The sequence below is a fragment of the Myotis lucifugus genome, unplaced genomic scaffold (genome assembly GCF_000147115.1).
Source record: "Myotis lucifugus unplaced genomic scaffold, Myoluc2.0 scaffold_21, whole genome shotgun sequence".
In the NCBI taxonomy this organism is placed as follows: domain Eukaryota; kingdom Metazoa; phylum Chordata; class Mammalia; order Chiroptera; family Vespertilionidae; genus Myotis; species Myotis lucifugus.
The window spans coordinates 8,774,218-8,789,430 of NW_005871069.1; the positions used below are offsets into that span (position 1 = coordinate 8,774,218).

Below are 15,213 nucleotides of genomic sequence, written 5' to 3' on the forward strand. Positions count from 1 at the left end.
CACTTGAGACGGAGACTCTTCTGACAGTTCTCCTCCCAGGCACACCCGAGGCCTGAACACAAAACCCTGCAGATTGACTGTCCCCACCTCTCCCTCTGCCTCTTCCTGCCTTCCCTACTCCTCCTCCTCCAGTCCAGGGCACCCATCTCTGGGCCCCTGGCTCCTGGCTGTGTCACTACTGAAAGCTTTTCTGGGCTGCTTCTCCACTGCCACACCCTTCCTCCCCTGGGTTGTGGGCCAGCCTATTTCAGGTGACCCTGCAGGCAGCCTTCCATGTGACAGTCCACCTGCTCATCACCCAGTGCCCTCTCCTCTTCTACATTTAAGCCCTGACTCCCCGCCAGTCAGTGAGTGCCCTAAAACTCTGAGCCTGTGGCTGATTCATCAGCTGTTTACCACTCAGAAGATTCTAGTTAATATCTGTGGGGCAGATAAATAAATAAATGTAGGGGGGGCACATGGGCTGGGAACATGGTGTGTGATCTCATGAATATTCAGTTTATATGAATTCAGGAAAATGCACTTAGGGAAAAAATAAATTAAAATACTGCATGTATGGAAATGTAAATTAGTGTGGCCACTATGAAAAAGAGTATAGAGGTTTCTCAAAAAATTAAAAATAGAACTACCCTATGTCCCAGTAATCCCACTCTGGGTATATATCTGAAGAAAACTAGATCATTATCTTAAAGAGATATCTGTACTCCGATGTTCACTGCAGTAGTATTTCCAATAGCAGGACATGGAAAAGCCCAAGTGTCTATTGAATGAATGGATAAAGCAGATATGGTGCATATGTGCAATGGGATATTGTTCAGCCATGAAGAAGAATGAGATCTTGCTATCTGGAACAACATAGATGGACCTTGAGAATATTTAAAGTGAGATCAGTCAGACAGAGAAAGACAAATGCCATATGATTTCACTTACATGTGGAATCTAAACAGAATTCAAAAAATACTATAGGTATATTTTGGATATGTACTCTTCTATATTCTGTGCTACTACATATGCATTATACATCCACATGAATGCTTTACTGTACTTGCATAAAAAACCAGGTGTTCTGAATTTTGAGGCTGATTTAAGGGACTTTCAAGGGTAATGTTGCCTAGAATTCCATCTCATCATCCTCAGCAATATCACAAGCTGGGATGTGCCTCTGCTGTGCCCTTGGGGAAAAATATCGGGCTTGGGGGTAAGTGAACAATCTTTGGTGGATTCCTGGTTAGTGCAAACCCCACATTATGAGCATGGTCAACCTGTGAGGGTCTCCAGAGTAGTGTTTCTTGATGTAGGTGCCTCTGAAGGGCAGCTCCACCAGAGTGTCACTGAGTCCAAGGTGGACCCTCCAGGGGAAGCCTGCTCCAGCTGCTCACTTGTCTGCAGGACTTTTCAGAACCTTTATTATGGTGGTGGAAACTCTGGATCTCTTGAGTACAGTGTTGTGAGTTCACAAATTTACCATCGAAGGAGCACCCTTTTCACCCTGAGAAGCTGTTGGGGGTGGGGTGGGGTGGGGAGGGAGTGGAGGCTAGGGTTTCTTCTGGGAAAAGGCCTCTGAGTCACGTGTGGGGGAGGGGTTCCTGAGGCCTTGACTTAGTCAACATTTTTATCCTGTTTGAAGTCAAGGAAGAGTTGGAAGGGAAAGCTAACAGAATGCGGGGCTAAATGGAATGAAAATGGAAATGTGCAGGAATGAATGTTCAATCTTGTATTTTGGGTCAGAAATAAAAAGTACTCACACAACAGAGTGTGAGGTGCCACCCACACCTGGGAGTCAATAGATAAACAAAACCTGGCCCTTGTCCTCAGCAGCTCAGAAAAACCATTAGCTCACTGGGCACAGAGGAGCTGAACTGCCTGGGAGTCATGCATTTCTCCATGTGTTTCCTGAGCACCTACTGTGTGCCAGGCACCGAGGGGTCCAGGAGAACATGACTGACAGATCTTGGCTCCATGGACTTCCTCATAGTTGGAAAGAAGACTGATGCTAGGCACACCATTACAGAGTAAGCAAAGTCATTTCTGAAATTAGTGAGTACTGTAAAAACAGCAGCACCGGGTTAATTGTGAGTACAGTAGTGAGTACTGTAAAATACTGACAGGCCCCCTGGTCCCTTACAGACCTCTGTGACCTGCATCCCAACCCTATCTCCACCCCAGCCCCACTGACGCTTAAGCAAGTGAAAGTCCTTTCAACCTCAGGGGGTTGTCTCAGGCCAGGTGGTCAAGGAAGGCCTTCTGGAGGAGGTGGCATTTGAATGGAGACCTGCGTAATGCTGGGTAGGTTACCTGCCATCATTCAGCAGCTTCTCCCTGTCACTCTTCTGTTCCTCCTCCTACTCCAGAAGGAATTGGGGCAGGGGTCTGTCCCCACATCCACTGTGCCATAGTGACCATGCCCTCATATGCCAGCCTCTGCATCAGAGGACTTTGCTCTCTCAACGAGCTGCCTTCTAGCCCAAGAGACAAGTGATAACACTTCAACTATGATTTATGGTGCCTGTGCAGTGTGTCAGGCACGGTTCTGAGTGCCTCATGGGGAATACGTAATCTCCTCCTCCCACACCTATGTGATAGGCACTGTTATCATTGCCATGTGGTCAAGGTCCTTGGCTGCAAAAAGAACCAAGCAGGTGGCTTCGGGGCTGAACCGTTACAAAGCGCTGCATAATGAACAAATAAATCAGGAATATGCACTGAAGTAGTCAAAGAGATACGAGAAAAGTGTAGCAAGGTGAGGGATGGCTAGGGACGAGTCTGTGCTACACGGGAGACTCATGAAGGCTTCTCTTGGGTGGAGTGACATGTGAGTCCAGAATGGAAGGACAGAAGACTGCCCAGGCAGAAGGAATAGCCAGGGCAAAGGTCCTGAGGTTGAAAGGACTTTCGCTTGCTTAAGGATGGGAAGAAGGCCAGCGGGGCTGGGGTGGAGATGGGGTTGGGATGCAGGTCACAGAGGTCTGTAAGGGACCAGGGGGCCTGTCAGTATTTTATTCCCAGAGCAATAGGAAACCATGGAGGGGTTTTACACAGGAGGTGCCATGATCAGAGCATCACAGGGAAGATGCTATGCTGAATGGCTGTGTGTATGGGGGAGGCGAGGGTATATTAGGAGGCTGATGTAGTTGTCGAGACAAGTCTTTAAAGATAGAGTTTTGAATGAGGAAGTGGTAGTGGAGTTAGTGAGAAGTGGACAGACTGGTAGTCAAAATAGTGATCTTGGCTTAGTAATTGAACCAAGAGCTTCTCCCCATTTCACTCTACATCTTCCCATGCTATTGCAACAAGAATCAAATCTAGAGCAAGGTTCCCAATTCTTTGAGCTCTTCGTCATCTGAGACAGGCATGTGGGCCTCCTGGGAGGAACAAAGGGACATCCTCTGATGGCCCTAACCCAGCAGATGCCAGGGTCTTACACCCTGTGTCATGTTGCTGCCACCTAGCAAGGTGGGCCATATGACACCCGCATTCTGTAGATGGCCAGTCTGAGATCAGAAAAGTGAGATACCTGCTCAGAGTCACCAGCAAGGTAGTGGTGGGCTTGGGATGGACACCTGGCTGCATGACTTTGATGCCAGTACTTATTTGGCTGCCCCACAGCCCAGCAACAAAAAAACAAGGTTCTCAAGTTCACAGCAGCATGGAGACCCTCAACTCTGGCAGGCTCACATAAACAGAAGAATCTCTCAGCAACAGGGAATTACTACCAATCTCAGTCTTGCCACAAAACAGCCACATGACTTTGGTCAGCCTCCAGCTTGCTCTGAGCCTGAGATGAAGGCCTCCTTTCCAAGAGGATGGGACCAAATCAGTTGATATGTGAGGAAGAGCTGTCTCCACTCCTGGCACCTACCGGTCCTCCATGAAAACATAAAAGACAAGAGAGTGAAGCCTCTCATGACCCTGCCTCCCTAAGGTGCTGCTGACCCAGCCCTCTCTACTCCCTGCACCATGAAACAAAACTGAGGGAAGGACACACAAACCTACAAAAAAATGTGCAAAAAGCATGAATAGGAAACTTATAGAAGAGTAAACATACACAGCCAGTAAATGTGGGAAGAGATTTCAACAGCATCACTTCTCAGGGAAGTGTAAATCAAGATGACAGTGGGAAACATTTCACACCCATTCCCTAGGCAAAAATGAGGAAGTTTAGATGATTCCCAGTGTTGGAGTGGCCGTAGATCAATGCTGCTCACTGGTGGGAGTGGCACTTGGCACAATCACTGTGGAACTTAGGTTGGCATTCATACCCTGTGACCAGCAATTCCATTCCTCTGTATATACCCAAGAGAAATGCATACACATGGGTGCCAGGAGATGAGCACAAGGAGGCCTGTGTGGCACTGTTAGTGACAACAAATGCTTAGAGACCACCCAGATGTCCCATAACCCAAAGCATGGGTGCACAGATTGAGTCTATTTACCACAGCTGAAATGAATCAACAGCAGCTACAAGGAAGATAGGTGAGTTTTACGAGTAGTAAGCGAAGGAGTAAATGCCAAAAGATTACACAGTGTGATGCTTTTCTTTATAATATTAAATACAAATAGAATCAAATAATTGACTTCTAGGGAATATATCAACATGATAAATTAGACATAAATAAGCAAGGAATGGAAAACCCAAGATTCAGGATAGTGAACGTAAGGCTTGCGGGGGAAAGGCAGGTGTGCACGAGGGATGCTCACAGAAGTGGATGCAAATTACCTGTCCTTGTTCTAGTTGTTGTGCTGGGTGGCAGACTCAAAGGATGGGTGTCATTGTATTATTTAAGAAAAGAAAAACCCTGGACATTGATGAATATCTTTTTAAGCCCCCAAGGGCCACACTGGGAAGCAGCTGATAAAGTTGAATCCCTGGCATTTTAAGACCCTTGAATAGGCAGCCTGTCAAGTAATCTGAGGCTGCAAACTCCTGTTGACCATCCCCTTAGCAATCAAATGTCCATATGTTTATACTGCTGTTCCCTCTGCCTGGGATCCTATTCACTGGCCAGTGAAATTCTTCCCACCCATAAGACCCAAGGGAAGGCCCATCTCCATTGTCCAGTCCATTCCTCCCACCTTGGAGTCTTACCTCTGAACACCACTACACCCCTTATTCCTTCCCCTAATGCACAGACCATGCTGCCCTCTGGTTGCTCATTGTTATGAACCAAATTGTGTCCCTTCCCAAATTCATAACCCCCAGTATGACCTTTAAAGAGGTGATTAAGTTAAAATGAGACCATGAGGGTGACCCTAACCCAAACTGACTGGTGTCCTTATAAGAATAGGAGATTAGGACACACAGAGACATCAAGGGCATGCACACAGAGAAAAGACTTTCTGAGGACACAGTAAGAAGGTAGCCATCTGCAAGCCAAGGAGAGAGGCCTCAGAAGAAACCAGCCTCCATAAATGGGAGAAAATAAATGTCTGTGTTTAAGCTGCCCAGCCTGTGGTGCTTTATTATAGCAGCCGGAGCTAACTAACAGACTCATGAGCAGTCCCTCCCGGAAAAATGGTCTGGGTAGGACTCCCAGGCCTGACCAACAAAAGCACTGTGATTGGTGTGGATGGACTCACAACCAAAAGTCAAACCCTGTTAGCTGATCCAATCAGAGTGAACCATAGGACCTCTGCAGGTGCTGCCAGAGAAAGCTAAGGCCTTTCTGCAGGACTTGAACTTAGGTGCTGACGATGCAATGGCCATCTTGCTGTCCCAATGGGGTGGGTTCTGAGGTTGGTAGAAGCCAACACCACCTTTGGTCCAAGCCATTCTGAAATTCAGCACCATCCCTGACTTTCCAGTTACACAGGCCAACTAGAAGCCCCTCTTCTTTTGGGGTGCCCTGAACTGAGTTTTAGTTTTAGCAGCCAAGAGGGCCTTGCCCACTGCTTCCTCAGATCTATGCAGCAAAATCTGGAATACTCAGAAGGTGAGACAGAGCCAAGAAACACAGGCAGAGCTGGGGACTGGAGAGAAGGCTGAGGAGGTGGTGAAAGGAGAGCCTTTAGGTCTCAGCATGGGATGAAACCTATGCCGGGGCTAGTGCCCACTCCAATGTCAATGTTCCCCTTTCTCTTCAGTCACAGATCCTGAGCTGGTCTTATAGCTGTTCTGAATAAAAGACTGTATTTCCCAGCTTTCCTTGCAGGTTGGTATGGTCATGTGACTAAGTTCAAGCCAATGAGATATAAGCAGAAACATAAGTTGGAGCTTCTGGGAAGTCTCTTTAAAGGCAGATGTGTCCAGTTCTCTGCAGTGTGAATTGGATGGCCAAGCTAACAAAAAGTCAAATACCATACTCCTGTTCCCTCACCCCTGCAAGGCAGCCCTTGTTGACAGGTCACTCCCACAGAAAGGCAACCCATGGGGGCAAGAACACTGATAAAGAGCCCGGAAAGCCTAAATTGGAGACTTGCTTCTTGGTGTTTTCTAGCAGGATACCTGCTCACACAAGAGGAAACCAAGGCTCAGAAGGGAAGTGACTTCTCAGCCTTGTAGGAGTTGGGTCCAATCTTGATCTGTTCCCACTACCACCACCTTAGAAGGGTAACTCCTTCCTCAGTGGTCTTTAGATTGTTAGTCTCCCTCCATCCTGGCAGCTCACTTCCAAGCAGATCTCCATGGCTACCACTCAGTCCACAGCACTGGTCACCTCCTGTCTAGAACATTGTACCAGACTCGGAACTCCCAGCCTTGCCCCTCCACAGTTCTTTATGTTCCCAGAACCAGAGCAATGCTGCTAAATCTGAAAGTCAGATCCCTATCACTTGCTTTCCATTCACTGGAGGAAAATCCAAAAACCTGACTTGGCGTGATAGATGTTGCATTGTCCAGCTTCTGGCTCCTTCTCTGACCTCTGAGCTTTCCTCTTTCTCTCTTTTGCTGTTCTCCAGCTAAACTAGCTTCCTCACTGTTCCTCAAACATGTTTCTGCCTTAGGGCCTTTACTCCGGCCATTCTCTTTGCCTGGAATGCTCTTCTCCCAACATGCCTAAGGCTCACCTCCCTCATGAATCCAAGACCACACAGGCTGGAACAGCAGCCTCCAGCCACAGCGAGTGAATGCATGAGTGAATCAATGAATGACAATGAATGAATGAATTCTGTACCCACCCTTTAATTCCAGAATTCCTATTAGATTGAATCATATGATGTCATGAGCCAAAAATCATTGAATGGTGGCTATTTTATACAATGTGACCTACTTTGTCAGTCACGCCCATGGTCAAAATTCTCCAATTGCCCCCACCACCTAGAAATTCAAACTGCTCAGATTGACCACATGCCTCCTGGCTCTGACTCCATTCTCTTTCAGGTCCAGGTAGGGCTATCCCATGAGTTTCCTTAGACTCCTCTCTTTGCTTCAATTCCCTAGGCCACCTCTGCCTATCCAAGCCTGCCTCTTGAAGAATGCTCCTTGCCTCAGGCCTCCCTCCACTCCTGTCCAGTGTGTACTGGCGGTAGTCCTTTGCCTCAGCCTGCAAAGGATCCCTCAGTTCTATAATTCTGGCCCACTGGGGGTGGGGGCAGGCCTCCCTGCACCATAGCCTGCCACTGCACCCCAGCAGGCACCATTACAATACCAGCAATGGACTGGCTATTTCAAGACTGCAAGCTGTGCTTGGGATCAACCCAGTCCTGGGAGACCCTGCCATTCACTTTTGTTGACCCTGAGCAGGTCCCTTCTGAGCCTCAGTTTCCTCATTATTGAAATAATGTCAGAGCCTAGACATGGGTCCTGGAAACAGAGGCCAGGGATGAGAGCATGAGTTAGCAGAAAAACCATAGGTGATGACCAGGGGAGGGTCACAAGATGGGTATTTCAGTGACCTAAACTGGAGTCTCAGTATTGATGCCATTTCTGGGCATGAGCAGGGCAGTGCCTCCTTTCTCTGGCCATTGGTTCTCCACTTGAAAAGTAAGCCCTGGGGTTGGAAAGTGGGGGAACAAGGGCAGGCAGTGCAAGGCAAGATCCTATCCCACAAAGATGTTGAAAAGGGAGCTCGTGTGAGGTCCTGAAAGAGGAGGCTCCCACACCCCTGCCGACCTCACCCTGAACCTGGGATCCTATTCAGCAGTCCCCTCAGGTGTGAGTAAGAAAGCAGCTACAGAAGGTGGTGACAAAATGAGACCTTCTGCAGGGCCAAGAGACTGCTGCTCCTCCTTACAAGAAGAAGGGGAAAGAAAACATTCAGTGGTGAATGTGGCAGAGGGCCCGACCCCCAAGAGCCAGCATTCCCAGAGAGTGAGGAAGAGATGTAGACAGTGCCAAGTGTTTGGCTGATGGGATGGGGCTTCCTGGCTAAAGAGGACTTTAGAAAGGGGACCTGAGGAGGCTTGTGAGACCTGGATGCTGAGGGAGCTATGCACGGAGAACAGGGCTCAGGAGTATGGGGCTGTGGGAAAGGATCTGAGGCAGAAAGAACTCCTGGGGCTGTGTTCTGAAAGCAGGACCCAGTGTGATGTGTTTGGGAAACAGATTGAGGTTGGGTGGGCAAGGAGGAGAGGGAAGATTGGGGGCAGACAGGGACAGAGGTCAGCAGTCGGGATTTCATTCTGATCCCAGGGTTTTAACCCTTTGAGTGCCAACCAATATCCTAGGAACTATGCTAAAATTGCCAAGGCATTTTTGCTGATTTTCCTTAGGTGCCATCTGTCAATAAAGAGTGAACTACTAGCATCTAATAGTGACACTGCAGAAGGAGCGCCATAGCGCTCCCGGCACTTTTGGCAAAAGACAGGAGGAGGGCAATCGCGCTCCCCGGCACTCTAGGAGTTAAGTAAGGAAATGACATAATCTGATTTCCATTTATAAAGGATGCCCTTGCCTGCAGGAGGATCTGCAGGAGGATGGGGGCAGCAGGTTGATGGGAGTGGGACAGGGGACCTGAGAGCCCAAATACGCCAGCTGTATGATCCAAGAGGAAGGAAGTGAGGACTCAGAGCAGTGGCTGGGTTTTGGGTGAATTTTCTCAGTAACCATTGCACTTGTTGATGTTGAGGCTGAGGGAAATAACTCAGGGGTGCCCTTTGAGCAGTGGAGTAGGCCAGGTGAACCACTCCAGCCCAAAGAGACGAGGCTGACCTGACCTTCAGGCAGGTCCACAGCTCAAAGCAAGCCTGCAGAGTCGCTGGCCCTCCAGTCCAATGCACATAAGCAAGATACACAACATGGCCTTCCCCTCACTAACCAGGGCTCCCATGACCAACCCCTTTCTACCAGGCTTTTCTCGCATTGGTTTGAAAACCAAATGCATGGCCTGACACTTTGTGCCTCTGTGTGTGTGTGTGTGTGTGTGTGTGTGTGTGTGTGTGTGGTGTGTCTAAGCAACAATAGGGGTTGCAAACTGAAATGCCCACAGTGGCCAGGCATCCTATATAATAAAAGGCTAATATGCAAATCAACAAACAGCAGAACGACTGGTTGCTATGACATGCACTGACCACCAGGGGCAGACACTCAACGCAGGAGCTGCCCCCTGGTGGTCAGTGTGCTCCCACAGGGGAGCACCGCTCAGCCAGGGGGAGCGTGTTTAAGCCAGCAGTCAGACAATCCCTGAGGGCTCCCAGACTCTGAGAGGGTGCAGGCTAGGCTGAGGGACCCCTCCCCCACCAGTGCATGAATTTCATGCACGGGGCCTCTAGTATCATATAAGGGTGAATTTAAGATGGATAATAGGGAGTGGTGGGGACTATGGCAGTGAATGGGTTGCCTAGGCTCCACCTAAAGGAAGCTGTGTTCTCAGCTCTAGCCCATAATAACTATGTGGATACATGTGTAAGCCTATTTTTCAAAAGAATTCAGAAATTTTATTTTTAGGTAAAATGGCTAATTTTAAATTTGGGCTTCAATTCAAAAAACAACATAAGTGCCGTATCAACCAGTTAGTATTCAACTCTGCCATACAGGGCCAGGGTGGTCTGGATTCAAACCAGAGAGCCGACTCTTGTTAGGAGACCTGAATTCAAGTCGCAGCCCCTTGAGGATCCCACAGTGGAGTCATCCCAGCATGGGCAGGTGAGGAGTCCCAGAGGGCTCCCAAGAGTATTCTGTCAGTAGCCTGTAAGACCCTTTTTGCCTGTTTGCAGTGTCCGGTGAGCACGTACCCACTTTGAGCTCCTTCCCGAAGACGGTGCGCTCCCCCAGCGCGGAGCAGTTCCAGCGGCCATTGCGGAACTGAAACTGACACTCGTCCAGGCCCATTTGTGAGCCTTCTCCTATGACGATGATGGCGTCCGGCCGGCTCTGGCAGATCGCCCGCTGTCTGGGAGCCAGGCCTGGGATCTTGTTACAGATGATGCTCGCGCCCAGAGCTACCACCGAGGAGAAGCCACTGGAGCAGGGGACACAGAGAGACGGAGCATTAGGCTCGCAGGGTGGGGCATGGACTACAGGTCCTCCCTGGTATCCATCCCTGGCCACCTCACCCCACAGCTCCCAGCAGGAGTCTCCCAACTTTTTTGATACAGCACCCCAACCCAGGTTTATTCACCTGTGGTTTCACATTGGTTTCTGTGTGGGGTGTATATACAATATTAGTGAGGCTTGATTTCCTTTTTCAATAGCAAAAAATAAGATGATGTATGTCAAACATAAATGTTGGAACTAAGCAAGTTGCCTTTCTAATTATGGTAGGTTTCAATTGAGATGAAATTTAAAATCATGCAAAATGAATCCCAATATTGTTTAGGAATCATCTTTATGTGGGAAAACGATAAAGGCAAGCAAGGGATACTACAATTTCATGCAGCAATTGCCTCTGAAAGGTTGGTGAGTACACAGATGTTCATTTAAAAAAACAACTGTTTGTACATGTTTTATATACTCTCTAGTATGTATGTGTATGTTTTATTAGCAAAAAATATTTAAGCAGAAATTGTGAATACAAGTTCTAGGTTTGCTCCCTGCATGCCAATGGTGTATATGTAGCCTCCTCTAGACATGACTGGCCTAGAGGAAGCTTATGCCTATTCTGGAGAGTCATTCACTGAATAGACACATATCAGACATCTCTCAGGTGCCAAGGCCCTGCACTCGAAGAGCTACAGAGGGAGACAATGTACGCACCATAAACAAATACAACAAGCCATTCCAGACAGTGGTGCACACTACGGAGCCTAAGTAAAGATGCTGTGATGGCAGCAAGGGTGGGTTTGGGAGGGAAGGGACAGAGCCACTTTAGCTGGGGTGGTCAAGAAGGGTCTTCCTGAGGAAGTGGCAGTGAAGCAGGGACCTGAATGATCAGCAGTGGAAAGGTATGGGGAAGAGTATTTATGGGCAGAGGGAACAGAAAACGAAGTCATGGAAGGGGACAAGCTTGGGGTCTCCAAGAAACAGAAAGAACCCATAGAAGGTGATGCAAACCAGAGCTTAGGAAGGAGGACAATCTGGGGGCAAAAGATGACTCAGGGCTAGAATGTTCTCAGGTATCAGAAAGCACTGAAAGGCTGTAAGCATGATACTGACAGTGTCCCATCTCTCCAGCCCCATGGGAGAGGACTATAAGATGCCAGGGCAGAAGCAGGGAGAGTGAGCAGGCAAGAGGTGGTGGTGGCTTGGCCTTTGGGGATGGCTGCAGATGGAGCTGACCAAACTTGCTATGGATTGATGGACTGATGGATGGGGTGGAGCTAACGGGACAGATGGAGAAGGTAGAAAGACGGGCATCAGTGTGACTTGTGGATACCTGGCCTGAGGATGGGGCCATTCTTAATATCAAGATAACCCCAAACAGGCTCAGATGGTAACCCTAATGATGCAGGTAGTCCTTCATTTGCATAAAGATGGCCCATTCATATGGAGTTTCCTTTTGTATAATCCTCAAGTCTACTTTGAAAGAGATCTCACCCCAGATGTCTCACTGTAGTTATAATAATAAGAGCTTCCACTTATTGAGGGCCATGGCCAGTCACTGGAGTAAGTGCCCCATGCTTTCCATCCTGGAGCTCAGGCATGGGAAGTTGTTCTGAAATTGGGATTTCTTAAAGCGCAGTTACTCTGTGTCAATAGCACCAGAGATGAGCTGATCCCACTCCTTTCCAGGTGCCTAACTGACCACTCCTGTCCTTTTTCCCTCTGCTCCTGCCTCACACCAGCTTCTTCCTGTCTCAGGCCCTTTGTCCTTGTTGGTACCTCTCCCTAGAAGCTTTCTCACCCCCTGAGCTTCACATGCTTGGCTTCTTGTCATCATTTATGTGACCTTGAGTCACCTGCCTTCCCACCCCTCCCCTCCTAACTTTCCATCACAATCTCCGTTTTGTGTTTCTTAATACTCTTGCTACTCATGGTCCAGTCCTCTGAAATGTCTTAATGTGTGTGTTTGTTTTTCATTTGTCTGCTCACTTGTTCATTGCCTTTCTCATTAGACTGTGAGCTCTTTGAGGGCAGGAAGGCTGTCTGCTGGTTCACTAAATGGTTACTGCATAAATGGATTGTAGAACTTTAAAAATGTCACTTAAGGTGAGCACCTGCTTCCCAAATATGGACTTGACTGCCTCAGTGAACTTTTGCAGCATCCCTAGTATGTGTCAAGTCTGTATGGTGAATGCTGTCACTAACATTAGCCCATGCGACCTTTCTAAACAGCCCTGTTGGGCAAGACTCACCATATCTATTTCACATGTCTGAAAACTGGGGTTCACAGAGATTGAGACATGGAGGCTAACAGGTAATGGATTTGAAACAGAAGCTACAGCCATTCATCTCAACCATTAAAACAGAGTCTACACAGAGCTAGGATGTTTGAATTGTTTGAGAAAGAAGTGGCACAGAAAGATTAAGTGGAGGTTCTATCCATAAGTCAGGAGGAATCTTTGAACTCTTACCTGACCACAAGGAAATTCCTACACCAGCAGAGAAGTGTAATGATATATTAGGGTCAAAAATTCATAGGAACAATAGGCTCCTGGCTAAGTGGTCAGAGCTAGGGTGCCATGTAAGTTTCCTTCGCTTACTAACTGTGTGACCTTGGGCAAGTTACACTTCCTCTCTGTACTTCCATGGCTAAAATGAGGATAATAATAATTAGCCCCCACCTCACAGGATTGCTGCAAAAATTAAACGTGTTAAAACATGGAGAGTGCTTAGAAGATGTTGTTGTTAAAGTTGTTGTTATTATTATTATTATTATTATTATTATTATTATTATTAGATCTGATTGTCACAGGGGCTGGTGCTTCAATCATTGGAACTATCCAGATAAAATAAAAATACCACAGATGTCCTGCCATCAGAAGGAACCAGTCATATCTGGGGAACTAGACGGCCTCTTAGGGACTTCACCCCGCATGCTCATTTTACAGATAGATAACCCAAGGCTCATGGAGCAGCAGGGCCTGGTCCCAAATTACCCTGCAATTCCTCCCGACCTGGACCTCTTTGGGCCCCAAAGGGCAGCTGCTGGGCCGCAGTTCGGCTAGCGCCCTTCCTGGATCCCTCCCCGGGGCAGCTGGGCCCCCACGGGGTCAATGAGGTGCTGGCGCCGGCGGGAGGTCGGGCAGGCGGTGCAGCCAGGGGAGGTTATTTTCTGTTGTTTTTCCTTTCTCTCTCCCCTCCGGGTCCCTCCACCCCGTTTCTAATTAAAAAGAAGATAAAGCCACAAGCGGCTAGCGCCAATCAGCCAGACCGGCTTCCTGGATGCTAGATGCGCGCGTGGCGGCGGGTGCGCGAGCCAAAGTGAAGATTAAAGCAGGTGGGGGTGGGGGGGGGGGGGAGGCGGGGGAGAGAAGCCACTCAGCCGCGGGCGAATCAATAACACTTAAAACACACAGGAGGCCGGCAGTGCGAGGGCCCCGCAGCCGCCTCTCCGCCCGCGGTCGCCTGCTCTGCCAGCAGTTGGGGCTGGCGGGCCGGCTCGTTAGCTCTGTGCGCACTTGCTTGCTTCCACTGCGGGTCAACCTGAGAAATCCCTGCTCCAGAGACGCGAGGTGGGCAAAGGGGAGGAGTGGTAGTGACAAAATACAAAGGATCTGCCACACACCACCCCTCGCAGCAGCACCGGCAGCCAGCCCGCCCCTCCCCAAGCAGAGCAGTAGGGAGGTTCCCAGCTGGGGGTGGGGGAACAGGTTGTGTGCAACCTGCCAAGGTGGCCCATCAGCGCCACAACCTCTATCAATCCTTAAAGCCCCCCCCCCTTCACCCTTCCGTGCTTCACACGCATTATCTCTTAAGTACAAAGGGTGACTGGCCGTGCAAATGCAGCTCCAAGACCCGTTTGGGGCCCCCACCCCAACCTTCCAAACAGAGCACCGCCCCAGCCCACCTCCATAGAAATGCAGTGGTGACTGGGGGAGGGGGCTGCTCCGCCCGTGCGCAGACCGATTCTGGCACCCAGTTTTAGGTTAGGGTATCCCGCCTTTCTCGGGCGCTGGCTCTGCGAGCTTGCCTCCTTTGGTGTCTCGGGGCCAGCTCTCGTCCTGTCTCTGTGTGTGTCTGTTTCGGCTAGTAGACGCTGTCCCCTTGGCCTAGGAAAGGCTCTGGACGTCCGAGGGTCCTTAGCAATCCTGTAGTGTCAGGGTTCTGAGTAGGGTTGGTGTTTTTTGTCCAAGAACATCCCTCCCTCTGGGTACCTGTTCCCTGTTGTTCGGACGGCCCCGCCGGCCCGCGGCACTGCCCTGTCTCTAGGAGCGTTTGTGTCCGTGCCTCTGAGACTCTGGGGGATGAGTTCCCTGGGAGCAGTTGTGGTCCCAGATACCGACACAGTGTTCCTGCTGGACCTGCTGTTTCCATGCCCGGGACTGAAGGGCCTCTGGGATTTGGCTAACCCTAGCCCCCCAAGCTGGAGCGTCCCTACTGGCTATCTCTAGTTCTGAGGGCTTCCAGACTCAGACATCCTCAGGATGGCGGGTCTACCAGCTCGAACCTCTCGAACTGACGTACAACAACTGGGGCGCCTGCCTGCGGGGGGCCTTTGTGCACCCACCTCTCCCGCACCCTGCCCACCCGGCCTCTTTGATGGGGCCACGGAAGTTGGCGGCTCTTAGGCAGCACAGCCTTTCCCCAGGCCACGCCAACTTTGCCGGGACACGCGTGCAGTGGATGAGAGAGGCCATTGTCCGATGGGGAAGTAGAACATTCCCAGGCCAGAAAGCTTGCAACACTCAAACAACGCTTTCCGGTACATAGTCCCCCCACATCACCGGTGACTCGGGCCGAGGGAGCAGATGCTCCGCGAGAAACCGGTAGGACAATCAACCTAGTCCGACCGGGACCGC

The 15,213-nt window shown here is 49.5% G+C and overlaps 1 protein-coding gene across 1 annotated transcript in view; it reads right to left on the reverse strand.

The window, feature by feature from the left end:
- Window positions 1–12,699, reverse strand: part of WNT7A (Wnt family member 7A) — a 97,314-nt gene extending 84,615 nt beyond the window's left edge. The window contains exons 1-2 of the mRNA XM_023751380.1: window positions 12,607–12,699; window positions 10,108–10,456 (exon numbers count right to left, since the gene is read on the reverse strand). Coding sequence (XP_023607148.1) covers window positions 10,108–10,456; window positions 12,607–12,699 — 442 coding nt within the window. The remainder of the gene's footprint in view (window positions 1–10,107; window positions 10,457–12,606) is intronic.
- Window positions 12,700–15,213: the final 2,514 nt, after the last annotated feature.